General features: G+C 42.1%; 1 protein-coding gene across 1 annotated transcript in view; it reads right to left on the minus strand.

Annotated features, from left to right (window-relative positions):
• Positions 1 to 17,474, minus strand: part of FBXO42 (F-box protein 42) — a 46,654-nt gene that overhangs the window by 20,455 nt on the left and 8,725 nt on the right. Inside the window, exon 3 of the mRNA XM_084243004.1 lies at positions 11,930 to 12,064. Within this exon, the coding sequence (XP_084099130.1) occupies positions 11,930 to 12,064 (135 nt within the window). The remainder of the gene's footprint in view (positions 1 to 11,929; positions 12,065 to 17,474) is intronic.

Genomic DNA, 17,474 nt, shown 5'->3' on the forward strand with positions numbered 1-17,474 from the left:
AGCTATAGTATCAGCTCTTCTACCTAAGCAGGGTTAAGGGAACAGAGCACTCTCTGGGATATTTACTGTGTCTACAATATTTTTTTAAATTGACAAGTAGGTCAGTAAGAAATGAGTGCACGTGTCCACAAACAAATCTATACAAGAATGTTGACTGCAGCTCTATTCAAAGCGGACATAACTCAAGTATCCATTTGTAGAAGACAGAATTTTTAAAAAAAGGGTTATATTCAGATTACGGAATATTCACAAGCAATGAAAAGGAATAAATCACTGACAGATGCAGCCACATGGATATATTTTAAAATAAAAAACTGTTAGAAGGCAGAAAAGTGGTTACCTTTGTGGAAAATAGTACAGACAAGAAAGGAGCAGAAGGGAAATTTCTGAGATGACAGAAGTATTTTATATCTTAATGTAGGTGATGATCACATAGCTAAACATAGATATTAAAAAGTGAGTTGTACAGCTGTTCATTTTACTATATGTAAATTATGTCTTAAGTACTAAGGAAAAGAAAGAATAGTGAAGGTCAAAGCTGGCAGAGTAAACTGTAAACTGTAATCTGTAGTCCCTTGACATCATCCATTACTTCCACAAACAAATACCAGCAATCCACTGTCAGAATGAAAATCCATTATCTGAAGTCTTTTTTTGTGTGTGTGTAGAAGAACTGAGGTGTAGGCCAGAGGTGCAGAGGGTGAGAGGATTCACCAGAGACAGAGCGGGGAGCAGAACAGGCAGATCTACCGAAATACACTGCTGAGGGGAGCAGTGGGCAAGATGGGAGAGGTCTGCTGCGCCCTATGTGGGTCAGCTCCCTGGTGGGGGATGGAACTCAGGATGTAGCAGTGATATTGCTGAGACTTAAGCCCTAGGCCATCAGGGAGGCCCCCTTTAACAAAGTCTTCAAGAACACATTCCTCACTTAAAATGCAACCAACCTGTAACTCACATATGTAAATCAAACAGCAAGAAGCATTTTAAGAGTGGGCAGTGGGGTTTCAGAAAGCTTACCAAAATGAGAGAAAGTAAAATAGGAACACAGTGTCAACAGATCAAATGATAATCCATAGTTCACAGTCTTTCCACTGGGAACTATGGAAAAGAAGAAATTATAGGGGCACTCTTTACTTGAAAAGTAGAATCAATTAAAGCACAATTCAAGGGTTCATCTCCCAAAGAAAAGATGAGAGGTAGCTTCTGAGCTTTGAACAGGATAAAGGAGTCTCCCAGAATTCAAGGTGATTTTTTTTAAATAGAATTTTACTGGTTTACCATTGGCTTACAATGCTACATAAACTCTGGGTACAGTTTCACACCATGGTGTGTGTTATGCCTCACCATACCCACCACCTGAGTTCTAGTGCTGTTCCCACTAACAAATTGATTCTACCTTTTTTTTGCCACCCCCGTCCCCTCAAGTTGAGATACATATATATGTATATATATATATATATATTAATATTTAAAGAGCAGGTTTATTAGAAAAGGGATAGGCTAGTAAAAGACACTTGCACAGACACAAGCGGGCAGGAAGAGCTGCCCTGAAAGCAACATGTTTGCTGAGAGAGGCCTGCATGGTTGCAGGTGGGTGGCCTTGAGGAGAGCTGCCTCCGCTGAGGGAGGTCAGTGAGGAGAAATTCCAGCATGGGACAGGTCATGGGCAGGCAGTAGGCTGCTCTGCAGAGGGAGAGAGTTGGTGAAAAGAGGCACCCGCACAGTCACAGGTGGGCAGCAGAAGTGCTGTCTCAAGTTGATATTTTTAAGTATATAAATGACCTATCAAAACTGTCACCCACCTAGGAAGATCACTCTGTAGATTCTTTACAAAATACCCTCAAAGTCACAAGAGCCGGGGAACTTGGGACAGTGACCTGATCCTAACAGTGCAGAGAATAGTGCAACAGTGTCTCTGGGCACAAGTCAGCACGAGGCACTGCTGAGTGTCCAGGGAGCCAAGGGGTCACTCACAGGGGCGTCTAAATTAGAGACGACCCTAAGGGAAGCCTAAGGTAGAGGGAAATCTTTTGTGCCCCCATCTAGGATCAGTCTTCTACAGTTTCATTCAGAACACAAAATAAAGTTAAGAAACATTAACTATTTAACACTGGAGGCAGAGATAAGACATCATATAAAACGAAGTTTACTGTGGTCATAAACTAAAGTGCTATCAGGGGAAGATTAGATACATACGTAAGAATAAACAGAAACACTGAATGGTCTGGGAGTTTTACTGCACAGAGAACCCGAGAACAAGCAAAAATTGCTTGTCAAAATAGAAGGCAGACAGGATGACAATATGAAAGCTCAGAATTCTAAGGAAAGCCATTGTTTATTCTGACAATTTTTTTTCAAAAACTTATTTTATTTATTTATGCATACAAGAACTGGGGTGCAGGCTGGGGTGTGTGTGTGTGTGTGTGTGTGTGTGTGTGTGTGTCTGTCTACACATGCGTGTGAGAGGATTCACCAGAAACAGAGTGGGGAGTATAGGCAGATCTACTGAAACACAATGCTGAGGGGAGCAGTGGGTGAGACAGGAGAGGTCTGCTGCGCCATGTAGGTTAGCTCCCTGGCCAGGGATAGAACTCAGGCCACAGTGGCTGGCAATAGCTTCATAGTGCTGAGACTTAACCCCTTGTGCCACCAGGGAGGCCCTATTCTGACGCTTTGGATTTCTATCTAATATGAGACAAAATTCAACAACCTAAGTGTCCACTACTGGATCAAGAAGAGGTGGTCTGTCCACACAATGGAATACCACTCAGTCATAAGGAAAGATGAAATGTTGCCATTTACACAAAATGAAGGGCGTTCATAGGAGTGATGTGTAGTAAAGCAAGTCGGATGGACAAAAACAAACAGTAGATATTTACATATGGACAATTTGAATGAAAACTAGTGGACACATAAACAAAGGGAGGTTTCTGAGGTTAAGAGGAGAGGATGAGGGAGAGAGGGTCAAAGAGATGCTGGTGGGGGGGAAAAAAAAAACACAGTAAAAATTAATTTTCCCTAAAAAAAGGCTTAGGAGGTTTTAAGAATGGAGAGAAGAAAAGGTTCATGAATCTGACCAGATGAACAAAGGTCAACAGATGCAGAATTTTCAAAAAGGAAGAGGAAAAAGGTAATGACAGATTTTACTATGATTTTATAATCAATCAAGTAAAGATCCATATTAAATGGGCTTTCTCTTTGACAAAGGAAATCTGAAAACAGTCAGAGCAACAATCTGGTTTTAAGAGTAGAGACTTGGAGTACACCACACACCCATTCTCTGCTGTCTCCACAGGCTTGCATTCTCCAAACACTTTTGCCTATAATGGTAATTTTCAAAAATATGTAAAATGCTAAATACAAAACAATGCTGAAAAGCTGAAATCTAATCCCTGTAAGTACACCAGACATTATCCTAACAAACTCCACACCCAGCTATTTCATGGTCAGCAGTGACTCCTGGGGCCTAAGTTAAGGGGAGCGAGCGCTGGGTGATCTTTTCCAGAAGAGCCTCTTCTGTCAGCTGTTTTGGTTTTACCTGGTGCCAGGTATCAGTCTCGGGTTCCCTATTTGTTTTGATCTTTCCTGGTGACATCACCACTGGCTCAAGAAAGTGCAGCAGAGAACTAAGATCTAATTAGCTTTTCCACTACGCACAGGACAGGAAGCATCAGCAGTGGATCCAAGGACCCCCAATGCATTATTTTTAAGATATCATTTACACAGTAAGAAAAACAATGACACTTGGGGCAGTAATTTCTGGACAGACCCAGCACCCTCCAGTGTCTAAAGCTGTCTTGGCTCCCCTATAAAGATCTGGTATGACCTCTACTCTTTCTGTCAGCCTGTCCCTGACTCAAAAAGCAAACTACATCACCCTTTCCTGACTCTGCAGATAGACGGAATAACCAAAGAACTTAGTTACTACCCATGAATTCAATGCAATGTCAAGGGCCAAGAGGCAACTACAAATAAAAAAACGAAAGTCACAAGAAAAGCAAAAAAACTATAAAAAAGAATTTTAAAAGGAGGGGGAAAAAGAAGAATTTCACAGCGGTGGAATCTAATAAACACTGTCTCAACCAGGAAATCAAGGTCAACATCACAGCCATAAATCACGCTGACAGCAGGTGCCCTTGACAGGACATGAGGAGGAGGGCATGTTATCACCGTGGTCTTTCTCCCCCAAACCCGCAACTGCAGTCTCATCATATGGACATCAGCCAAATCCAAACTGAGTCAACAGTCCACAAAATACCTGACATTGCCTCTTTGAAGACACCATCACCAAACAAGGGAAGTGAGAAGCTGTCACAGTTACGAGGAACTTAAGGAGTCATGAAGACGTAATGTACCTTGGATGGGATCTTGGACCAGAAAAAGGACTTTAGATTAAAAAAGAAAAAGAAAAAGGATATCTGAATAAAGTATGGCCTTTGTTAATAGTAATGTATTAATATTGGCTCATTAACTTTCACAACTGTACTCTATTAATAAAAAATGTTAGGAAGTTAAACTGGGCATAGAGTATATGGGAACTCTGCTCTAAATTTTATTTATTTATTTATTTTTAAAGATTTATTTATTTAAACAAGAACTGGGGTACAGGCCAGATGTGCAGGAGGGTGAGAGGATGCACCAGAGACAAAGCGGGGAACAGAACAGCCAGATGGCCAGAAGACACTGCTGAGGAGAGCAGCGGGTGAGACAGAAGAGGTCTGCAGCGCCATGTGGGTTTCTCCCCAGCCGGCCGGGATCAAACCAGCACTGCAGAGGCTGCGGACAGCTTCACAGCGCTGCACTCAACCCGCTGCACCACCAGGGAGGCCCCTGTTCTAAACTTTATAAGTTTTTTAAGAAGTTTTTAAAAACTGATAATGTGAAATAAATTATAGAAAATATAAAACTACTCGCAGCACGTAGCTAGTAGAAAGAGCACAGATTTTAGAGAGAAAATCTTGGATTTCAATCTCTGCTCCATCACTTACTAGCTGTGTGATCTTAGGTAAATGAAAAAATGATTCTCTGAACTTCAGTTTTCTCATCTGTAAAATGGGGACATAGTAGAGCCAGCCTAAATCGCGGTGGTATGAAGGTCAGATTGTATGTATGAAGAACTTGGGACGACGGAGCGCCCATTCCCAAAACCCTTTCCAAGGCCCATCCACACTTCCGCAGACAGCGGGCCACTCTGGAACAGCAGAGAGCAGTCCCCCTTCTTCCTCAACGACAGCCGGGAGTCCAGTTGGGCTCATCACACACCCACCTGCTAGACGGTGATAACAAATCAAGGTCAGCGATCGCACAGTAAGAAAGCAGGATGATGTTGGGGGTTCTCCAAATTCAGCTAAGGGTAGAACCAACTGGACATTTTCTCTCAGGACTCGACTCCCAATCCCCAGAGGTCAGGTGAGTGAGCCTGCTATGAGGGTAAGAATTCTTGTCAGCTTCCTGGATGATTGGGTAAGGGTGATCTGCAGTTTTAGCTGGGTTCCTAAAACCACAGAGGCTTCTCTTTCATGGAGAAAGGAATTGGGAAGGCAAAGAACCTCCTTGGGGAAGCAGCTTTCACTGGGAGAAGGTGGTGGGAAGATCGACAGTGCCGGGGACAAGTTAGCAGAGATGACAACCGGACTTTAAATCTCCACTTCTTCCTGTCTGCAGACTCTCCCAGTGTTTATGGAGTCTAACTGCAGAAAGTCTTAAAAGCGAAATTTGTTTCCCTTTTTATAAATGGGTGTGGGCCGATCTTTAAAAATTTTTGAAAATCAGAACACTCCAATTTTAAATGTGAACATTTCTACCTGAAAATTTCACTCTTGGTATAAGACCACCCAAACTGATGCCAATAACAGCCTCAGTTTGAATAAGGGGCAATTTATTTTAGAAATCAGTTTAAACATTAATCCTTTAAAGTAGCTGTCCTGAGAACAAAGTGTTTACCTTAGCACAGGACCAGAAGGTGAAACATTCAACTTCCTAGAACCACCTGGCAAAGACTACAATGTACACAATTGTACATTCATAATTCCTGGCCAGGATTTCCAACGGCTTCTGTACTGTTCTACCTTCGATTATTTGATCTAAATGATAAAGCAATCAGGAGAGAACTTCCACATCCACCCACTCGCCAGCACCTGCAATCATCTGTTCCTTGTCCTTTAGACGGACAGTGCTCCTGTCTCCGGGCTTCCCTCCACTTGCATAAAAGATTCTGCCTCTCTCGCTACTTGAGGACACTGCTCTAATGACTCTTCCTAGCCAATCAATTCCTCCCTCTAGATTGTTCTCATCAGCACATAAACATGCTATAAAATATGCCATCTTAAAAAAAATTTCTCAATTTCTACATTCACCTCCACTTAAGCACCTAATTTCTCTGATTCCCTTTACAGCAAAACTCCTCGAAAACAAAATCAAAACAGTGCATTGTGTGTGTACTCACTATCTTCCGCTCTCTCTTCCCATTCTCTTAAAACCATTCCAAATAGGCTTTTGCATCCTCAACACTCATGGAAAACACTCTCTTGGGTAATTCAGGTCAGTTCTCAGTTGTCACATGAACTGACCACCTCGCGGCATCTGACATGGTTGATTATTTCCTCCTCACCCGAAAACGCTTTCAAGCATAGTGGCTTCCAAGACAACCACATTCTCCTGTTTCTCTGCTGCCTCCCTGGTGCTTCCTTTCTATATCCTGGCTGTTTCCCCTTCTCCCTGACACCGAATGCTGGAGAATCCCAGATTAGCCTCCTCTACCAAGCAGGCGACTGCCTGAGTGTTCTCATTTAGATGCCAGTGACTCCCACCTGGCTCTCTAGACAAACGTCTCTGGCCTGCATGTCTCCCCTGACTCCAGACACAGACATCTCCACCTGGATGTCTCAAGTGCATTTCAAACTGAACATGTTTCAGTTGGCTTTCTCATCTCCCCAGAACTTTGTCAAACTTCACCACCTCAAGCCGTACCCATCTCAATTAATGGCATCTCCGCTCCTTCAATGCCCAGGCTAAAAAATCTATCTTTGACTCCTCTTTTTCTTGTTCAACACTGTACGCCCAAACCAGGGGAAAGTCCCAATGACTCCATCCAGTTCAACCGGTTTTTATTTTTCTGCTAATACTCGAGTCCAAGTCACCATCATTTCTCACTTAGATTATTTTTACTACTTCTTAACAGGCACCTCATTTCCATATTTGGCTTCTTTCACAGTTTTCTCAGAAACCTAAATGACCAGCCATTTTACTCAAAAAATATGACACAGTCCTGACAACAGCATTAAATGTATGACACCCAAGCTTCCCTCCACTGTTTGCCCACCCTTCCCTCCTCCCACGCTGTCCTTCAATCACTCTGCTCCAGGCACAGTGGTTCCTCATGACCCTTCACCACCCTAAGCACATCCCTCCCTCTGGACCTTTGCTCTGGTTGTTCCCTCTGTTTGAAATGTTCTTTCCCTTAGATAGTCATCTCATCAAGTCTTTGTTCCAACATCTCCTTCTACGTGAGCTGCCCTGAGCATGGCAATTGTAAATATCCCCTTCCATTCCTGACCCCCCCTTATTATGCAATACAGTTTTGCTTCAATAATCACCTTAAATATACAATATTGTGTATCTGTCATGTTTAATGTTTTCCCTCATTTGAATTTAATTTCCACTTGGAGTGGAATTTTTGTGTTCCACACACTCGTATTTCCCTGGTATCTGCACCACCACCAGGCACAGAGTACACTAGTCACAAATATTTGCTGTATGAATAAGTAAAGGATACAGGAAGACTTTAACTGAGAAAAAGGAAAGTCCTGTACTATCATTTAAGGGAATTCAAATCCTCTGTTTTAAATGCCAAACTCTAATGACAACCACTTAAACGTTTAAAGAGATCAAAAAACCAAATTTCTTCCAAATATCTATCCTGTTTTGGCAAATGGCCCGATCACCTATCTACCGGGTTGTGCAAACCTGAAACGTGAAGTCAGCCTTGACTGACCCCTCACCCTCCACATCCGAGTCATCAAAGAGGTCTATGAATTTTAACATAAAAATTCAGCTCAAATTCAACCACTTCTTTTTATCTCCACTCCTCGGATTCCAGTTCAAGCCTTCACAGTCTCACCTGTTCTGTTTTCATGGCATCCTATCTCTTCTCTCTGCTTTATTTTCTGCCTTCTTCAATTTGTTTCCTAAATAGCAGCAAACATGTTCTTTAAAATGTAAACTGGACGATACCCCTCTATTAAAATCTCAAAATCCCACAGACCTCGGTCAGAGAAGGTGCAGGCTCCTGTCCTCTGCTCAACTCCACCTGTGCCCCTCCATCCCTTACATACTCTGCAGCGTCCACAGAAGTCTTCTCTCAGGCCCTCCAATCTGTCTTCTCTGCTCCCTGAGGCTGTCTGCACACGCTGCTCTCACTTCACTCCGCTCTTCCACCTTCAGATCTCAGTCCCAAATATGTTGCCTCCTGTTTAAAAGCAGTTCTCCCCTTCTATTCTTTTTCCTTGTTTGTTTCCTTCATAATTCCTAACAATTTGCTTGCTTTGTTCTTATTTCTTTCCCATGACAATCTAAGTCCTATGAGAGTAGGGACCACCATTGCAGGTGTGAAGGGAGGGGGTAGGGCTTCAATGGAAATGTCGGAGAAGTGAGAGCTGTAGCTCTCCCTCAGCTGGAGAGTGATCATCGCAACACTGATCACTAATGCCCTCCCTCCACATGGGACACTTGCATTATTTCTGAAGGAACTAAAGACAAGGTTTCACTGGCAAATGCCATTAATTTCAACTGCTATGGACTGAACTGTGTCCTCCTGAAACTTATATGTAGAACTACCACCAATGTGAAGCCAGCTGAAGACTGGACCTTTGGGAGATAGATAGGTTTAGATGAAATCATAAATATGGGGGCCCCCGTGGTGGTGCAGCGGTTAAAGACAGAGCTATCAAGCTATTGCCAGCTACTGCAGCACAAGTTCAATCACTGGCCAGCCATGGAAGTGACCCACATGGCATAGCAGACCTCTCCTGTCTCGCCTGCTGCTCCCCTCAGCAGTGCATTTCAGTAGATCTGCCTGTTCTGTTCCCAACTCTCTCTGGTGAATCCTCTCACCTCTGCATCTCAGCCCAACACCCCAGTTCTTGTATGCATAAATAAATAAATCTTTTAAAAAAAAAGGAAATCATAAAAATGGGGCCCTTATGATGAGATTAGTGCTCTTATAAAAAGAGGAAGACATCAGGCCTTCTCTGCCACATACGAACACAGTGGGAAGGTGGCTGTCTGAGAGTCAAGAAGAGAGCCCTCACCAGCACCCTGATCTCAAACCTCTAGCCTCTAAAACTGTGCTATAAATTTCTGTTGTTTGAGCTATACAAGCTATGATTTTTTGTTATGGCAGCCTGAGCTAAGACACCAAACACATTGAGAATGTTCCAGTCTCATCTGTCATATAGTCAAGGAGACATGTAAAAAGACATCTAATGCAGGGCCTCCCCTGGTGGCGCAGCGTTTGAGCGCTGGGCTGCAAGGCTGCTCGCAGCCTCTGCAGCACCAGCGAGGGTCCCACAAAAAAAAAAAAGACACCTAATGCAGCAACTTTCTCTGCCAAGACTGTTCCCACCGCCCCCTCTTTTTCCCCTGCTTGTCGATGCACTTCTCCACACAGATACGCTTAAAAAGGTAGCACTGCTGAAGCTACTGCACTGCCCGCAAGTATCCAAACACACATAACGACTTCACAACTGGCCCCAAAGGGTGGTGGGTACCACCCTCCCCTCGCCACCCTCCCTCCCTACCTCCATGCAATAAATGGGTGAGTCAGGAACACCAAGACATATCAACAACTGCATTTTGTTCAGAAAGACTCACTGATGTTTGAGTTAGAAGTAATTTTGGTTGGAACTTGTGACAGCACATAGAAACATCTCCTCAGGCGATCTTCCCATGGGATTTCAGTCTAAACGAGAATCTCATAGGAATCTTTATTAAACTATTGTTTGTTTGCTTGTGTGTGTGTGTGTGTGTGTGTGTGTGTTTAAGTGGATGCTTCTAAAAGCTTGGTTTCCCTCCTCTAAAACCAGGCTCTAATTGTAGATTAGAATGAAGCAGCAACTAAATTCTGTGAGACACTTTGTTAGAAAATTACTTTCAACACTTCAGGAGCTTTTATGTCTTATAAAAGGGCATATAGTCTAATGCTCTATTTTTAAAAATTCGGATTCTTTGTAGAATCTGAATTACAAAGCCACTTATTTCTCTCATACTTCTGCCTGTGGATTTCAAAACATAGCCATCACATTTTGTGAAAACAAACAACTAATGTCCATTTTACAAGGAGAAATCAGGAAAAGTGAGCAGCTGGCAGCAGTCTACAGTAGGTACACTCCTGTCCCGGAGCCCAGAAATCCACTTCTGCAAGAAGGAACAATGCTCACACCAAATCACCCAACGCATAAAGATTGCTTACAAAATAGAGAAAGGGAGTGTTGTTAGTGTTTTGTTACTGGAACAATGAAAGTTGCTGTGAAGCAGGGCCTGGACACCGAGTAGCAATAGGTACTAAGAAGACCTCTACATTCCAAACATTAATCGATCTTGCATTAAGTGTAACAGGAGACAAAGCACTAGGAAAGGAAAACTCTCTGAGTGAAATTCTGAGGGTCCTAAAATTGAAGAAACCATCAAAAACTTTTTTTAAAGATTAACATTTCTTCATTTTTCCAATCATTTTGGTAAAAAACCTCATCTGCACAAAATCCAGCCTGCCTTTCAGCGACCACTGTCTACTCCTCCCTCCTCTGTCTGTCTGTGGCAGGGGGAAGAAACAGGAGCTTACAGTTTAGGGCCAAGCACAATGTAGCTGCTTTTCACAGAAAGGGTTTAAGCTGCTGGCTTACCATTCCCAGCAGTGGTTACAGAAATAAAGGACAACATAAACTAGACGTCCCAGCCCACTTAAAAATAGAATCATCTAGTCCTATCTCATATTTTTTTCCAGAGAGATGCAGTAACTTCTTCATAGTTACATGGGGAACACGTAATTAATTATGCCAGGAAATAACATGCATGTCTCCTCACTCTTAGTCTAACGCCTATTCATACACCAGGTTGCCTCCCATTTTGTAATCAAAGTAGTAAATCAAGGAGTAAGGAGCCTGCCTCACGAAAACCTGAGTTTCTACGTCCCAGAATTCTAACCTCAAAAAGCCAAGTGAAGAATGTTTGGGGAAAGCCTGCCAACAAACCCAGCAGACAGAGTACTTCACACTCAGGGGGCTCTTCCTCCATCACACCAGTCCCTCCCATTTTACCCCTGTGACTTTTCAAATTGCCCTGCTCCGCAAGCACAGAAACAACTGCGTATATGTATTTCCCCAAGAAAGGGTAAGTCAAAAAGAAGAAAATAAACTAGTTTATTTCTGCCAGGATTTTGGCATAGTGGGACTGTGCAGGAATGTACCTACTGTGGAATCTTCCCACACTTCTGAATTGTTAAGAGTAACCAGCAGAGGCATGTTCCATACACTCCCCAAATATCTGAGCTGGCAACAACAAAAGATATTCAGAGATCTTAGCCCTGGGACAATAGCTTCTGTCAGTCAACTACAGTTCTCACGACTCTGGGTTTCTGCTCTTACTTCAACTTCATACCAAGGAGCATATCACACCTGTACAAGTGCTTGAGAAAACCACGCAAATGAATTCACACAGCAGTATACAATTTTGGCAGGGCACCAAGACTAACGATAAAGTACATATTAAAAAAGAATTACAAGACTTTACACAAGCTTACACTTAACATTTCTACAACAGATCTGGGGCTTCAGTAACCTGTCTTTTGAGACCAACACCAGAAAGGATCAGCTAGAGTTTCCATGCCCAGGGAGTTACCTGGAAAGAAGGCAAAGATCAGCATGTTATCTCTTACCTGAAGCCAAAGGTCGGATCCACTCTTTGCTATTTAGGTCAAGTCTCCAGAGGTCGTTGAAGGCAGCATTGCAGCTGCTCTGCGTACAGCCTCCAAACACATACATAGACTGATTAGCATCATAATAGCATGCACCTAGAAAGACAAAAATTAATAACATGTTTAATTTTGTTTAATTAACAAGAGCTCATACATTCCAAGCACCAATTATTTCATATATTTTGCAACTGTGTTCGCACCTATGAGCTTTCTATGACTGGCCACTAGTCTTCAGGTTGGTCAAAATCACATTAACCTTTAAAATGAGGCTCGGAGACTCAACAAAAACAAAGTAAATAATCCAGTCAAATAATCCAGTAAATAATCCAGAGCTAAAAAGAAACTTCTCCAAAGAGGAAATGCAAATGACCAACAGGCATATGAAAAACTGTTCAACATCACTTGTAATCAGGGAAATGCAAATCAAAACTACAATGAGATACCATCTTACACCAGTGAGAAATGGCACATATTAAAAAAACTAGCAACAACAAATGTTGGCGAGGATGTAGAGAAAAAGGAACCCTCGTGCACTGCTGGTGGGAGTGCAAACTGGTCCAACCTCTATGGAAGGCTGTCTGGAGATTCCTCATCCTGCTAAAGATGGAGCTTCCACATGATCCAACAATGTCATTCCTAGGTATTTACCCAAAAGACATGGAAACATTCATTCAAAAGGGCACCTGCACCCCTATGTTTAGAGCAACACTATTTACAATAGCTAAGCTATGGAAACAACCCAAATGCCCAAAAATAGATGACTGGATCAAGAAGAGGTGGTACATATACACCATGGAATATTACTCAGCAATCAAAAAAGATAAACTCATGCAATTTGCAGCAATATGGATGGAGCTGGAAGGGATCATGCTCAGAGAAATAAACCAGAAAGAAAAAGAAAAATACTGGATGGTCTCATTCATAGCAGGAGTTTGGAGGACCTAAATAAGGGACCAGGAAAAAGACTAATTATAATAAAGTAAAAATCAAAATCAACAAGCAACTATAAACCAGAGACACACTACAAGGTGGGGAGGAGGGAGGAGGATCAAAACAAGGCGGGGGGTGGGAACTGTGTGGGGACTATAACCAAGATGAAAATGCATACAATGGGGCCTCCCCGGTGGTGCAGCGGTTGAGCGCTGGGTTACGAAGCTGCCCGCAGCCTCTGCAGCGCCGGTTCCATCCCCAGCTGCTCCCCGGCCACCGGAGGAGGGTCCCACATGGTGCGCAGACCCCTCCTGCCGCCCGCTGCTCCCCTCAGCAGTGTACTTTGGTCCTTCTGCCTGCTCTGCTCCCTGCTCTGGCTCTGGTGAATTCTCTCACCCTCCCGCGCTTCTGATTGTACCCAGTGCTTGTATGTATAAATAAATAAATAAATATTTTTAAAGAAAAGAAAATGCATACAATGTGCAAAAATGAAAATGATGTAAAAAAATACATAAAATTAAAAAATGAAAAAAAATAAATAAAATGAGGTTCAGAGAAAAGCTATGAAACTTTACTTCTGAGCACACCAAGCAAACTGCCAATGATGCCACTAAATAAGAAGCATAATTTCAGGAAGAGCACACAAGAATTCAAATTAAGGATGCTCAATGAGTGAAATTTCAGTACAGCTGCATGATTCATCTACATCTGCATTACTATACTCCAGGGCCAGGAAAGCCAGTCAGTTCTAACAGGTGCACACTATTCTCCCATTCCTCTCCTCCAGATCTCTTCTTGTTTCAGCTTTCCAGTGAAATCTTAAGTACAAATCAGCAAACAAATCTTTAAATGAAAGAGAATGAGAGAAAACAATTTTAATCAAGGCCATGAAATAGCCACACATAAAGACCAATGTAGCTGGAGAAACGCAGAAGAAGCAGGATAGCTCCAAAGCAATTAATACGCATGGAGTTATTAACCCCCCAGGAGCCACCAAAGTAGGCTGATTGGTGCTGAACAGAAAACCAGTGGGTCAGTAATATTCAAAAAGCACCAATGTTTCTGGAAGTCTTAATTAAATGGATATAGACACCTCACCCAGGGCACCATTCTGAAGAAAATCAATAATGACTATGAGAATCAAAAAGGCCAGTGCCAGAGTCCAGACAAGAGGCATAAGAGCTAAACTCTGCCACCTTGCTTCTCCCTGAAAGCTTGTTTAGATCATTGGAAAAGATGACCACACTCCTTACGGCTCTGCGTTTACCATCTTGGATCCAGGAAGAGAGCTGAGCAAAACTTTCCTTTCCATTCATGTCATGTACACCAATGGGGTTCTAGGCTAGACAACTAGGCTAGACAGTTAAGAATCTCATAAAATTAGGCTAGACAGTTAGGCATCACATAAAAGAGGAAAAGGAAAAGAAATTCAGAAATCCGACCCACTGGTGCATGATTTCAGAAATGAGCTAGCTTACTTGTACGTCTGGATCAGTTTAGCATACTTCTATGTTTAAGATCACTTCTAAATTCTGGCACCATTTATTCAAGTTCAGAAAAAGGGAAAAGCTACTCTATGGACACATTCAATCTACTGCTGTAATTACCTCTGTGATATACACTAACATTGGGGCTATTCCCCTCCTTTTCCCCACCCCCCCACCCTAACTCAGCCCACCAATAGGCCCTTTAGAGACTCTACACTAGGAAGGCCATTTCAGAAAACTGCAAGAGTTAAAAAACAGTGTGCTTAGCCACTTATATCCAACAATCTCAGTCCGTGGAGGGAGTAAATCCAATTCATCTGCTGCTGACATTGTGCAATAATGGAGCTGCAAATTTTTCAAAATAACGAAGACTTTAGAGAAGTGAAGAAATACCAGGCAATGATCAACTGGTTCATAGCTACAAAATACTTAATATAGTCCCAGAGTTAAATATACTACACTGGTATAAGAAGATTTAAACTCTCTTATACCCTTCACTGACTTTCCCTACCTTTGAAAATAACACCTAACCCCTATCTGGATCTTTTTTTTAATCTACATCCCAACAAGAAAATCTATTAAGAGGTAAAATCCTATGAAATTCCATTGCTCATATTTCACTTGTTAAGAACTGTCAATAACGAAGGATCAGGCTAGATGACATTAGAGAAACACGTTTTATCTTCACTAAGGGAGCTGAGCTTCAGAATTCTTAGTCCTCTCATACCTGTTTAAAACTAGCTGTTTTAACAAATGGGATAATTCTGAACTGAACCAACTTGTGCCAGATGTAAAAGAACATTCCTTTCCTCCTGATAATCCATACCTCCAGAACAGAAATTAGTAATGTCCTATGGCTTCTGAAACCTTAATTAATGCCCATTATAACAATGTTTAATATGACAAGCCCATGATTTCATAACTGAGTCAAGGGCTCATTTATGTCTCACTGTTCCTCAAAGATCAACTCTTGGCAGCTGCTTCCTCATGTAGCAAAAGAGCACAGTGTCTTTATTTTTCAAAGAGTTAGCAAACATTCTTCTTCTCTATTTGGATTGAAAACCCAGCCAGCAGCTGGGCCCCATGAGGTCCTTACCACATGTATTTTAATCCTAAACTAAAATAAGGCAATAGGCATTTTCCTGCTTCGTTATGAGCAAAAAAAAAAAAAAAAAAAAAAAAAAAGTTTCTGGAAGAGGAAGGCACAGCCTAAACTAGACAAAGCTAATGGTACTGAAACCACAAGTTCACACACTTCATTTTCAATGTCCAGCAGCTGACTATCAAAGAAGCTGGGAAAGGAAAGGAGTCAGGTTAGGTAGCTATGTTTAGAATTCAGATATAATGAGAAAATAACCATCAATAATACATCAAAATGTATTACATTTTGTATACATCAAAATCAAAAATTTTGAGCATCCTACTGAACTTGGTTTATTGTCTATTTTTATTTAAGACACCTACATGCTGGTATGAGGGGTGGGTGGACCTGACAAGTTCAATGGGCCTTTTAGGAAAATATTAAGAATTTGAGCAAATACCAGTGCTCAAGTAGTAATTTCCCTTTTATCAAAGTTCTCCACCCAAAACAGAACATTTTCCTCTCAGACATCTAAATCATTGGAATATGCTATATAAAAGTTCCAGTTCACAGCACATCCTGAGTACTCTGCTAAGAAATAACAGTGAAAATGTGTACTCCAATTATTAGATCTCTTCAAGTTTTCTGAAATGGGTTTGATTGCACCATGGACAACCACTGCAAGACACAGGTCTCAAGTTAATATTTAGTAATTCCTATTCAAAGACAAACAGTCCCAGCTACACTCAGCCAGCACACTGTTCTTCGCACTCTGAATACTCCCTACTACATCACAACCCTAGCGAGTGAATGGTCTTCCAGTTGTTTCATATTTTCCATGGTGCCTGGTGGTAATTCAGTAAATGTTTACTGAACTCTTAACTTTTACATTTTCAGAAGTTAAATTCTCTTTTGTTTTCCTACTTGTCTCCAGGGAAAAATCTCCAGGCTTTTATCCCATGCTCAGAGACTATTCTGTCATGTGCCTCACATCTACAAGCCAGGGCATATTTGATAAGGTCTGTAATTATATAACTATGGAACAAGCAAGGCTGGTTATCCAGTCTGGGCCTGCTGGCTACTGCAAGCGCGCGATGAGCATGTGTGTGGAATGACTTGACCATATTTGGAACTTAAACTGTAAAATGATTTTCAATGCATGGTGCCGGGAACTCAACGGGCCCCTACATCAGTCTGAAAAGGACATCCACTATCTGGGGCTTGCATGATGGGTCATGCACACACTCACCAAAAACCTAGGAGAAATGGCTTCATTTCATTTCCCTTGCCTTTTTTTTTTTTTTTTTTTGACCTAGACATTTACAAAAGAAAGAAGCCTTACTGCCCGTATCTTTGTTATACCTAATTCCACAGATTTTAATAGGTATCCGCTATGAACCAGGTGTTGTAGAAGGTGCACAGATATCTAAGACATGGAACCCACCTGCCCTCAAGAAGAAAACAGTCTTGGGGCCTCCACTACAGCATGAGTTCGATCCCCGGCCAGGGAGGTGGCTCACATGGCACAGCAGACCTCTCCTGACTCACCCGCTGCTCCCCTTAGCAGTGTATTTCAGTAGATCTGACTGTTCTGCTCCCCACTCTGTCTCTGGTGAATCCTCTCCCCCCCCCACACACCTTGGCCCATACCCCAGTTCTTGTATGCACAAATAATCTTTAAAAAGAAGAAGAAAAAGAAGAAGAAAACAGTCTGGTGGAAGATACATCATCATCATCCTATCATTTTTCTTTTTTTAAATTTTTATTTATTTATTTATTTATTTTTAATAGAGGCATTTTTTTTAATTTATTTGTTTGTTTTGTTTATACATGCACTGGGTACAGTCAGAAGCGCGGGAGGGCGAGAGAATTCACCAGAGCCAGAGCGGGGAGCAGAACAGGCAGAAGGACCGAAGTACACTGCTGAGGGGAGCAGCGGGCGGCAGGAGAGGTCTGAGCGCCATGTGGGACCCTCCTCCGGTGGCCGGGGAGCAGCCGGGGATCGAAC

The sequence above is a fragment of the Talpa europaea genome (assembly GCF_964194135.1).
Source record: "Talpa europaea genome assembly, chromosome: 9".
Lineage (NCBI taxonomy): Eukaryota > Metazoa > Chordata > Mammalia > Eulipotyphla > Talpidae > Talpa > Talpa europaea.